The sequence below is a fragment of the Glycine soja genome, chromosome 3, assembly GCF_004193775.1.
Source record: "Glycine soja cultivar W05 chromosome 3, ASM419377v2, whole genome shotgun sequence".
NCBI classification, from domain to species: Eukaryota; Viridiplantae; Streptophyta; class Magnoliopsida; order Fabales; family Fabaceae; genus Glycine; species Glycine soja.
Window position 1 is genome coordinate 1,978,477 of NC_041004.1, and position 11,689 is coordinate 1,990,165.

The 11,689-nt window shown below is 31.7% G+C and overlaps 1 protein-coding gene across 2 annotated transcripts; it reads left to right on the forward strand.

Moving 5' to 3' along the window:
• The first annotated feature begins 4,505 nt into the window (after window positions 1-4,505).
• Window positions 4,506-10,758, forward strand: LOC114405822. Of its 2 annotated transcripts, XM_028368326.1 has the most exons (7): window positions 4,506-5,554; window positions 8,558-8,613; window positions 8,704-8,934; window positions 9,195-9,486; window positions 9,805-10,001; window positions 10,096-10,233; window positions 10,475-10,758. In XM_028368326.1, coding segments are annotated over exons 1-7 (1,875 nt in total). In that variant the 5' UTR covers window positions 4,506-4,594; the 3' UTR covers window positions 10,476-10,758. The 2 variants fall into 2 exon arrangements, with proteins under 2 accessions (XP_028224127.1, XP_028224126.1); XM_028368325.1 differs by having other exon boundaries at window positions 10,096-10,742.
• The last annotated feature ends 931 nt before the right edge of the window (window positions 10,759-11,689 follow it).

The window sequence follows — 11,689 nt, forward strand, 5'->3', positions numbered from 1 at the left end:
ATTTAGGCTTATTAAAAATTTAGTTAATTTAATTATGTATTAAATTTATCTATAACTATAATGTTTTTTTCAAATTTTTCCTTACTTTATTAATTTCATTACAAATTACTCCCTCCATCTCTAAATATATAACATGATTGATTAGTTTAGGTTTATTAAGAAAATTAATTTATTGAGTTATTAGCATTAAATTTGTTTAATTATAATTCTTTTTTAAAATTTTCCTTAACTTTATCGGAAACCTACTAATCATTTATAATCTCCAATAGGAGAGAGAGAGAGAGAAAAAGATAATTCAGTATGTTTTAGTAAAAAAAAAATAATCAATATACAAGATAGATAAAATGAAATCAATAAAAAAATCTGTTGATTATATATATTATAAATAAGAGCAGATTTGGCTATAGAGAGAAGTGCATTTGACATTTTGACCCACAAAAGAAAGCCTCTCTTTTTTCTCATTTGAAAACATTAAGTAATACCTCAGAAGAACCATGTATATTGTATACAGAAATCACAATATTCTTGATCAGCATTGACTTTGTAACCACCTGTAAGCTCATCAGGAACTTGAGCTCTTCTTATCAATACCTTAATGATGCATAAGGTTATATAAGAACAACAGTAATTGTAACATTAGTGAAAGGTATTTGACAATGTCAGTTCCAATAAAGCATAATTAAGAGACAGCTGTGAACTCAAACATTTCAGAGATATAATAATGATCATTTAAAGAACTGTTTACTTAATTAGAATTAAGTTTTCTGTTTGATACTATTGAGAGATGAGAGTTAAAAACTAGGAATTAAGCTTATATGCTACCATGCTAACTAATTTTCGTAACAAGCATAAACTATCACAGGTGTAGACCTGTCATACACCAGATAATACAAATATTTTAAAATTTTGGGGATTTTCCGAAAGTGAGAGACCAAGTTATAATACAGAAGGGTAATTTGGGAATGTTAAAATGTTGTGGGTGTAATTAGCAAAAATGGTGCAGGACGCAAAAGCCTAACTGAAATGGGGTAATGAAATGAAGAACAAACAGCGCACGGCCTATGTTATGTTCTTAAAAACATAGGTTTTAAGGGCGCCCACATTATGGACTTAAAAATATCACATTCTTTGTTATAAGTTTTGATAAAAATATTCTCAGAAATATTTGATTTCCAATAATATGAAATATTTATGGTTTTATTACTTCTCATTCTCATGCTAAATTGTGTGTATCTTGTATTTCCTTGAGAATAAAAATTATTCTCTACAATAACTATTCATTCCCTTTTTTTTCTTCACGTTTATTATTTTACTTTTAATTTTTAATTAAATAAGTTTTATTTTTTTCTAAAATTCCTAATTATAATGACAACCAAACATGTTCTTGAAAATAATGTTTCCAGCATAACATTTCTAGAAATATAATTTCCAAAAAAATAATTTTATAACTTTAAACAAACATCCTAAAAGTTTAGCAACATGCGCTCACAAGGACGGCTCAAAAACAAAACTAAGCACTCACAGTGAGAATGGATAAATCTCTTTAAACAGTGAGAAATGTAAAGAAGATACATTTATTTGGAAAAAAAATTATTGGTTGAAATTTATTAAATATTACAAAATTTATTAAGTTCGTATCATATTTAATGAACCTTAAAACTAAATTAAAGAGGCAACTTTTTATTGTTTCAAATTTGTGTTAAAAAAACAATTTTTTCAACAATTTTTTTGGTTGGTTTAGGCAAATAAAAAACTATATTCTATTTTTTTTCATATAATTTCTACATGGGATATTATTATGTGGAGTACAACTCGTGGAAAGCGTGGACTTGGTGAAATGCATGGCTCAAATTAATCTTTGCACCAAAAGATGACAACATCACTTTTCAATCACACAAAGGGATAAATAAATAAAACCAAATGAATCCCATTGGCGAATATGCCAAATGTGGCGAAGTTAACACCAAAAGTCGTGAATCTTGAGGTTCAGCTCAAGTCTCATAAAATTAATGTTCTTTATATACATGCATAATTTTTAGTGTAGTTTATTAGTTAGTTGGGGGAGGTTAAGACGGTTTGGTTCTGCAATTGCCAAACCTTGTATTGTGTTGTTCATCTTTGATTGTGTCCGAGTCAAACAGTGGATAAAGATAGAAACACAATGCTGATTCCACTTGTTGGAGAGACAATTTGACTCTTGATCTTGTCAACGCTACACAATTTTACAAACCTAGTCAACCAATATATAATTTAGGAGGCAACTTTCCTTTTTACAAGAAGCACAAGCATACCCTAATTTTTTTTTTTCTAATGCACCCTTTTGGCATGTTATATTTTACAAGAGTAATTATATATAAACAATATATATGCCAGCAACACATTTTTTTAACACACTCGTGTATATTTCGTTGAAATTTATTAAAATTTATGAGTTTTATTCCTTACATAAACAATCTTATATATATCAAATATTTTATTTGAATATCATAGAAATTAAATGATATTTTCAGATTTCAAACTAAGTCAAAACTATTACTGTATGAAAAAAATTACTTATTAAACCGAAATAATAATTATATAAATTGATCCAAATACTTGATAATATTATTTATTATTTCTTCTTATTTTTCAATCATATTATATTAATCTATGTATCAATTAGAGCTTAAGTATTGAAATTTCTTTTTATCATATACCGATCAAATTATGGTCTTCTTTTAGCCTCTATGCATTATCGCGCTTAAGACTAAGAGATTGTGTATCCAATTATATGTTGATTGAGTTATGATGTTCTTTTAGCCTTTACACTCTATCACACTTGAGGCCAAGGGGTTGTGTATCCCTCAAAGTCATATATTGACTAACATGATTTTTTTGTCTTCTTTTAGCCTCTATACACTATCATACTTGAAATTGAGGGGTTGTGTAACTTTTCAATCATATGCTGGCAAAGTTGTGGCTTAATCATGAATGTTAGGTCGTTGACCGAGTCATTATCCACATGTCAACCAACCTCATCAAGGTAGCAAGAATAAAAAACACTTTGGTCTTATCCCAAAGTCACGTCAATGTTATTGGTATAATTGCCTAAGATACACACTACAATCTCAAATTGAATAACGGTTATATCGATTACAGAAAATCATTCCTAAAATATCACAATCTAATTGAATGCGATTGTAGGTGTATAATCTAACACTTGACCTAGATACCAGACATATTATACTTTCCCACTTAAATGCTTTTAGATTAGATGTTCAATCTCTTACTCCCAATCTAGTTAGATACCAAACATATTATACTTTCCCACTTGACCTAGATATCAGACATATTATACTTTCCCACTTGATCAAGTCATTGTCCACATGTCGACCAATCTCATCAAGGTAGCAAGAATCAAAAACACTTTGACCTTATCTCAAAGTCAGGTCAATGTTATTGGTGTAATTGTCTAAGATACACACTACGATCTCAAATTGAATAATGGTAATCATTTCTAAAATATCACAATCTAATTGAATGTGATTGTAGGTATATAATCTAACACTAAATACTAGAGATATTATACTTTCCCACTTAAATGCTTTTACATTAGATGTTGAATCTCTTAGTCCCAATCTAGCTAGAGGAACAAGTATCTACAAATGATTTCCCATTTTATAATACAATGTGGCATGAAACATACAAAAGGGCATCTTGGTCAATAAAATATCTTCTCCATTGGTCGCTGCCGGCACCAATAGCTGCTTCCGTTGTGCTTCATCGGTCTCTCTCCTGAGGAGACTCTTTCTCTGCACATCTCATCTACACTTGCGTGTTGGAATTTTGGAATGAAGGGACTCCATACACTTGCTGAGACTGACGTCAAATACATACTTAATTTTCCTTCTTTTTATTTCACACGGTTTTGTTTGAAAATGAGTAACCATTTATTTCGATTAACAGTGACATTCATCAAATTAACTTTTTAAAATTATTTTGTGTGCTTAAATAACATTACAAAAGTAAATTTATTAAAAAATCTTTGTTTTTTCATATAACAAAATATAACAGGTGATTTTGCAGCCGTCCAACTTACCATTACAATAATATCTATATTTTTTGTGTGTGCGCATGTTAGAATAATATCTTTACGAATTACGACCCTCTTCGTACATTCAATAAAAACATATATTGAGTTAAGTATTTTTTATAAAATATTTTCGGTTAAATATATTTTTTTTATAGTTCGGCAGAATAATATCTATAGTTCTTTAATTACGACCCTTTACATAATTAAATAATATTTAATTTCTAAAATTTCAGTTTTAATATCACCATTTAATTCATCCAATAAAAACATATGTTGGGTTAAATATTATTTATACATGTAAAATGAGTAAATTTGACTTTAGTCTTTGTAAAAGGTTGTTTTTTTTTATGGCTCTAAAATCTAAAATTAATATTTTTTTTTATTTCTATTGTTATATACTAATTCCTTAATTTATATTCTTAAGGCACTCATTGAATTTTGAATCCATTATCATTTCCAAATCCTCCACTCCATAAAAACCCCTTCTCTTTTCTTTTTTCCTCCTAAGATTCTTTCTCCATAATGGGTTCCGAAGAGAACGGCACGGAAATTCAAATTCAGAATCCAACACACACACAAACACAACAACATAGTAATCCTAATAATATTGCTTCACCCGAAATCCACGCTAACACCTCCAACAACCAAATTGAAATCACTTCCCATTATGGCGGTGACGACGCCGAGAGTGACAGGCATGTAACTCTAGTAGTCCACCCTCATTCCCTTCTCCCCATGCCCGTGCCACCGCAGAGTTTCAAATCCAACGAAAACGATGCCGTTTCGTCGAACGACTCGAACTTCTCCGTCGGAAGCTTCCTCCGCCAGCGCAGCAGCCACCTCTCCGCCGCGATCGTGAAGCGCGTCTCCTCTCTCCGCCAATCCATGGAAGAAAAAACCAACGACGACGAGGAAGAGAATCTCGAAGTCACGGAGTTCAGCCTTTCCGGCGTCAAGGTCACGGTGACGCCGAAGCCGGAAGAGGAAAAGGAAACCTCGTTTAAAGGACGCATCAGCTTCTTCTCGAAATCTAATTGCAGAGACTGCACCGCGGTGAGAAGATTCTTCAAAGAGAAAGGAATAAGATACGTCGAGATAAACGTCGACGTTTTCGGCGAGAGAGAACGCGAGCTTCGTGAGCGAACCGGGAGCGGTTCCGTGCCGCAAATTTTCTTCAACGAGAAGCTGATCGGAGGTTTGGTGGCGCTGAACTCGCTGCGGAACAGCGGAGAGTTCGACCGGAGAGTGGCGGAGATCGTCGCCGGGAAGGTCGCCGGCGGCGATTCGCCGGCGCCGCCGGTGTATGGGTTTGATTATGTGGAGGAAGAGCGCGCTGACGAGATGGTTGGGGTGGTTAGGGTTTTGAGGCTGAGATTGCCGATTCAGGATCGGTTGAGGAGGATGAAGATGGTGAAGAACTGCTTCCAAGGGAACGAGTTGGTGGAGGCGCTGCTTCAGAACTTCCACTGCGCGCGTAACGAGGTACGTACGCTTCCTTCGTATACCCACCGTATGCCTACGTATTTTTATTGTTATTTTCATTTTTTTATTGATAGTATTGTCATCGTATGAGTATCTGATTAATTTTAATTTTAACGGCCACGATAATATCACTGTTAAAGAAAAATGCCAGTGTTATACTTAATTGCACTGTTAAATTATAGTAATATCACCGTTTATTTAGGAGAGAATAGTGAATTTTATTCCAATAAATTGATTCGAATTTATCATAAAAATTAGTAGAGTCCATTTTTTATACAATTCTTTTGAATGCAATTTTTTTATAATTGATTCGAATTTATTATAAAAATTAGTAGAGTCCATTTCTTATTTATAAGTTTATATTTGTAATTTTCAATAAATTTTAAATAATAATAAAACGTGTCTTAAAAAAGAAGGTTTCTAGTGTCCCGCCATTGTTAAAAGGTTCGTTAGTTTTAGATAATGACTTAATTGCTCTATTATGTTATTTTCTCAATTTTAAAAAATTTAACTCTTAATATTTTAATTCATACGTTAAGTTAGTATATAATATTTGATAGAAATATTGACATAAAATTCTATGCACACTATACAATGATGTCAATTTTTTCCTGTTAACGTAATATTTTATTATATCATCATATTAGTTTTTTTGATATTAGATGTTAAATTAATGTCAATTAAAATTATATAATTAAAATAATGAGATTAAATTTGTAAAAAAACTGAAAAAAGTGGGACATTGAGAAAGTAGACTATCAAAAAGAGCGTATAATAGTTGAAATTTGTAATGAGTGGGCTATGGGGAGATAAGGAAGTGAGATATGGCAAAGAATGAGGCTTTTGATTGTTTTATGGGCAGAAGCTTTTGGATATGGCAAAGAAACATAAGCTGTAATAATGACACACATGGGGCATACGATCATAACAATGCTCGTGTCTTGGAGGGTTATGATTTGGTTTCCAAAATGATGAGGCCTAAGTATAAATGTATAATATTTTATCGAGATAAGTAGGTTCAAAACGGCTCTACAACAATTTTTTGTTTTTTATGCTAAAGGGGAGAGGGGAGGAAAAGGGAAGCTGGGAAGGGGTTTGTTTAAAAGTAGCCTAATAAGATGGTATAAATAGAATGTTTGAAAATATATTTCATTGGTTTTGATTTAAAAAAGTTATACTGTTAATTAGTAAAAAAAATGTATCTTTAATATTATTCATTTTATAATGACATCCTTTTTTTTTTCCTCTTAAATTTGAAGGTGGTTACATTTAAATATTTCCATTAAATTTGGTAATATGATAGTATATAATATTATTCATTAAGTTTCCCATTCCATGAGCTTCTACAATTTGTAAAGTCAACCTAGTTACACAACAGGGGTCCCAGGCTCAAATGGGAAATTTTGTTGGCTGCCATGTGCCACTCACATCCAATGGAACAGTCAAACTCACATTTTCATATTTTGACTTTTTTTTTTCTTTAGTGGATTGGGTATTCCTTGCTCAGGGACTCTTCACTTGAAGTAATGAAATTCATTTAAAGGACTCATATTTTTTTAACATGTACATGAGTCAAGAATCGAAGCTATGAGCATGAGCCAAAAATTTTCAATCCTATCTTCAAATTTTTTTCTTAAAAAAATTATTTTTTCCGCAGCTACTTTGCGGTATGCCACGGGATGTTTTATCATAAAATAAAATATTAACCCGCTTCATTTGTAAATAAAACAAAAAATTAATTATGAGTTTCTTACAAAGTCATGCTTGGCTCGTTCGGCACGGCATTTTGGTAACCAGCCACTTGGGTTTCGTCAATAGCTAAAATCTCATGGACTTTTTCCACTATAAATTAAAAAAATTCAACGGCTTTTAATTCAATGGCTTTTAATTCAATTTGGGAGTGGTGCATTTAAACTAATGATAACACAAGGTGGTAGTGGGGAAAATAGAGTATCATATCGTGATTTATCCTAGTCGAAAGGCAAACTACGTGCGCAACATTTAGCAAAATTCAACCACAAATGAGAGACATTATGGCTGCCGTTAATATTTGGTGGTTGAGGATTGGCACGCCATAATTGTTAATTAGTGTATGAATTTTACTCTCTGAATATGATATTTTATGTCCCACTTTCAAATAGTAGAACTTATGTTTCAGTGATGATCTGCCGTCTTAGGAAGGTTAATTGTAAATTTTAAATAAAATATATTAAAAATATTAGAAAATCTAATATTTTGAGTTTTTTTTATAATAAATTAAATGGGAAGAGTGGTGATTGTTGGTATGTGTGTGGTGATAATTTTTAAATTAAGTGACTTTTAGAAATGGAAAAAGTAGTTGATTTTTATTTATAAAAGTAATTTAGAACTAATTCACCACCACGATAAATAAAGGTACTTGCAAAGAAAAGAGGCACCTAAAATAAAAGAGGCCATGTACCTAAGCAGAGATATATGAGTCTTAGAGACATGAGACATTCTCTTATGAACAAAAAATGTTATTATTCCTAGTAGCTCAAGAACTAATTAGGATTGTAGAGTGATAATCTCTTATGATACCCTGTTGAAAAAAGTTTTTCAAATTTGTCTATACTATAAAGCATGTAAACTTTAACTATGATAACATAAAAAAATATTAATAACACATTCTCTTGAACACTCTTTTATATTTGTTCAAATTTAATGGAAATCATGAAATTTGTGGTTCCCACTTCTCATTCAATCAGTTTTAGTGTTTTACTTGTGATTTTATAGTTTTGTTTTTTTTTTTTTATAAAATTTGACCAATAGTAGAGAATAGAGAGTAAGCTGGAAGGAGTGCATTAGAAAGTGTATTGTTAAGGCTAACACTCTTAAGAAGTATATATGAAACCACCTAAAATCCTTGTATTTTCATTGTATTCTCTATTACACTACAAAGTCTTCCCATTTTTATCCCTGCTGTTTGTGGTTTTTCTTCAACACCCTGAAACTAAAGTGTTTGTATTCCAAACTAACATATAGGCCGTTGAGATCGGGAAACAATTATCCAAGAAGCACTTCATCCATCATGTTTTCGGGTAAGAAAAGAGCTTTTAAGCCTAATATTTCAATGTGAATCGCAGTCTTTTGGTTATTGTCTTACCGGCATTGGTAACTTTCTTCTGCAGGGAAAATGACTTCGAGGAGGGAAATCACTTATACCGTTTCCTCGAGCATGAACCCTTTATCCCCAGATGCTTTAATTTTCATGATACCACAAATGATAGTGAACCAAAGCCTGCAGATTCAATATTCGTGAGGCTTACCAAGATTATGTCTGCCATTCTTGAGTCTTATGCCTCTGATGATAGGCAACATGTTGATTATGAGGCCATTAGCAGAAGCGAAGAATTTCGTAGGTATGGTAGCACTAATGTAATGTTCTTAGTTTTTTATTGTTTCTTTTGTTGCATAATGTGAATGCAAATGCTTTTCAAATATGTTCACCTATTAATCGATTATAATTTTGTGATTGAGTCAACTGTGAAATCTGCAATGCCTACTGTTCACAGTTTTACGGTGGCTCCATCTCTAGTTTTCCAGTTTTTTTCTCCATTTATAATTAACATCTGATTATTGTCTAGAGTTATTATCTTACTAATTTTTCTTCTAACTGCAGGTACGTAAATTTGACTCAGGATCTGCAGCGAGTGAATCTCTTGGAATTATCAGAAAACGAGAAGCTTGCATTCTTCTTAAATTTATATAATGCTATGGTCATCCATGCTGTTATTAGCGTAGGGTGTCCAGAAGGTGCAATTGATAGGAGATCCTTCTTCAGTGATTTCCAGTATCTGGTTGGAGGGCACCCTTATTCTCTTAATATGATTAAAAATGGTATCCTCAGATGCAATCGGAGGTCACCATATTCCTTAGTAAAGCCCTTTAGCACAGGAGACAAGCGGTTAGAGGTAAATAACTTTCTGTTTTCAGTTTTTGAGACATATATAACATACATGGTGTTAGCCCTCAGACCCTATATAAGATTAAAACCGGTTCAGTGTTATGTATTATGCTTATCATGGAATTTTAAAAACATGTTTTATTTTTCAATTTTTTTTCTTCTTCACAGAATTGAAGTCTTAACTTTTCTGTCCTAGTTTTTCATTAATTGTTTTATCCTAACCTTAAATTGTTATCTCCCATGTTAACAATTACTGCTTACCATTTATATACTAAGATTCACTATGATTACCAAGATAGATTAACTTGATCCTGACAAATTGCAGGTTGCTCTTATCAAGTTGAATCCGCTATTACACTTTGGACTTTGTAATGGTACAAAGTCTAGCCCAAACGTTAGGTTCTTCACACCACATAGAGTTGTAGATGAATTAAGAGGTGCTGCAAGAGAGTTCTTTGAGAACCATGGAATTGAAGTGGACCTGGAGAAGAGAACGGTTTATCTAACTCGGATTTTCAAGTGGTAATTAAGCAGTTCGAACATTTCTGGAGTATTGATTCAGACTTGAATTAAGTTTTTAGCTCTCTTCATATGATTCTTTTTTTCACCTTGGCAGGTTCAGTGGGGATTTTGGACAAGAGAAAGAAATATTGTTGTGGATAATTAATTACTTGGATCCAAATAAAGCCGGTCTTGTGACACATCTCATGGGAGATAGTGGACCAGTTCACATCTCTTACCAGAATTATGATTGGTCAATAAATTCTTGATTAGTTTTGATTCAGCTACTGATTATTACACTTTTACCAGATTGTGGCATCTTATCTTATTCCATCCAAAAGGAGAGAGAATTTAAGTGATTTGATACCGAAACAGATTATTGTAGATGTGATATCATTTTTGCACACCACATGTGCAGACCATTTAAGTTATATGTAGAAACTCTAGATCATACATAGTTTGAATTGAGGTTTTTCTTTTCTTTTTTTTTTCAGAAAAAAAAAGATCGTGGGCATTGATAAATACAAATTCTTAGGTAGGAACTGATTTTATAGAGAGTTGGCTATATGATGACGCTGTAAAAGCGCTTTGGAGTTGTAGAATGAAGTCCTGGACTTGTTTCTTCGTCTGGTGTTTAAATTCATAAAGTCTGGAGCTTTTCCCCTGTAAATATCACTGAACTTGTATGGTGTCGTGAAGGTTGTTGATGTTAATTATGTCATGAGAAAGTTTATTAGGAGAACTTGTTTGTATTAAGTTGCATATCATTCTCTTCTTACTTTCTTTTTTTCCAAGTAATTGCATATCATTCTCATAGAGAGTAAGAATACAACATAAGACATTGACGTGATGGGAGTTATAAGATTGATTTCATGTTTGAAAAAGAGAAGAGTAGGAGGGGCCGGGGTTAAAATCTCTTTCATTAACAAAAATTAATATGATAACAACTCATATTTGTTGATAAAAAATAATATTGAAACGATTTTTTAATTGATCATGATATTAGTACAAATAGAATAAAGTATTCAACGTTGGAAATAGTAACTAATATTTGTTGGAGATTGTTAGGGTATACAAAATGAGTATTTCTCTTCCAGCATTATTGATTCCGTATTAGGATTCAAATTTTGGATCATTTGACTAAGAAACGTAAGTCATTACTAGTGATGTCAATCAATGTTGATATATTGATGTGATATGATACCATTGACATTCATAGAAAAATGACAAATTCTAAAATTATAGAATATAACATGATTATTTTTTTGTTATTAGGACATTGTTGCAAAAGTGTGAAATATCTACTAATTATGTTGATGATTAATCTTCCTTAAAAAATCCTAATTAGTAATCTTAGGTGAGATTTTCTCTCCCCAGCTGCATTAGTTTTACCCATGAATTTAAAATTTTGCTTAAGGAGATCAAACTAAGATTCACTTAGACTAAGATTTGTTGGTAGAATATAACCTGATTATAATACGATATGTAAAATTAATTTAAAATTAAAATATATACAATATTTAAAACACAATATAGAATTGAAATTGTAAAAGAAGATGAGTAATAATACTCACAAAAGTGTTACAATTTATCTAATTAGTGGATATAATTTTGGGTGGTAAAATGGGTTGGATCCGTTGAGTTACTAAATTTAATTTTCTTTTGTGGGGACAAATTAAGGAAATGCTTACTTTTCTTTTTTATTTTTT

Excerpts from the sequence above, each read along its gene's own strand:
- LOC114405822 (XM_028368325.1), top strand. The coding sequence starts at position 4,595 with ATGGGTTCCGAAGAGAACGGCACGGAAATTCAAATTCAGAATCCAACA. Across the intron at positions 8,614-8,703 it reads TTCATCCATCATGTTTTCGG|GGAAAATGACTTCGAGGAGG; the intron begins GTAAGAAAAGAG and ends TTTCTTCTGCAG. Across the intron at positions 8,935-9,194 it reads AGAAGCGAAGAATTTCGTAG|GTACGTAAATTTGACTCAGG; the intron begins GTATGGTAGCAC and ends TTCTAACTGCAG.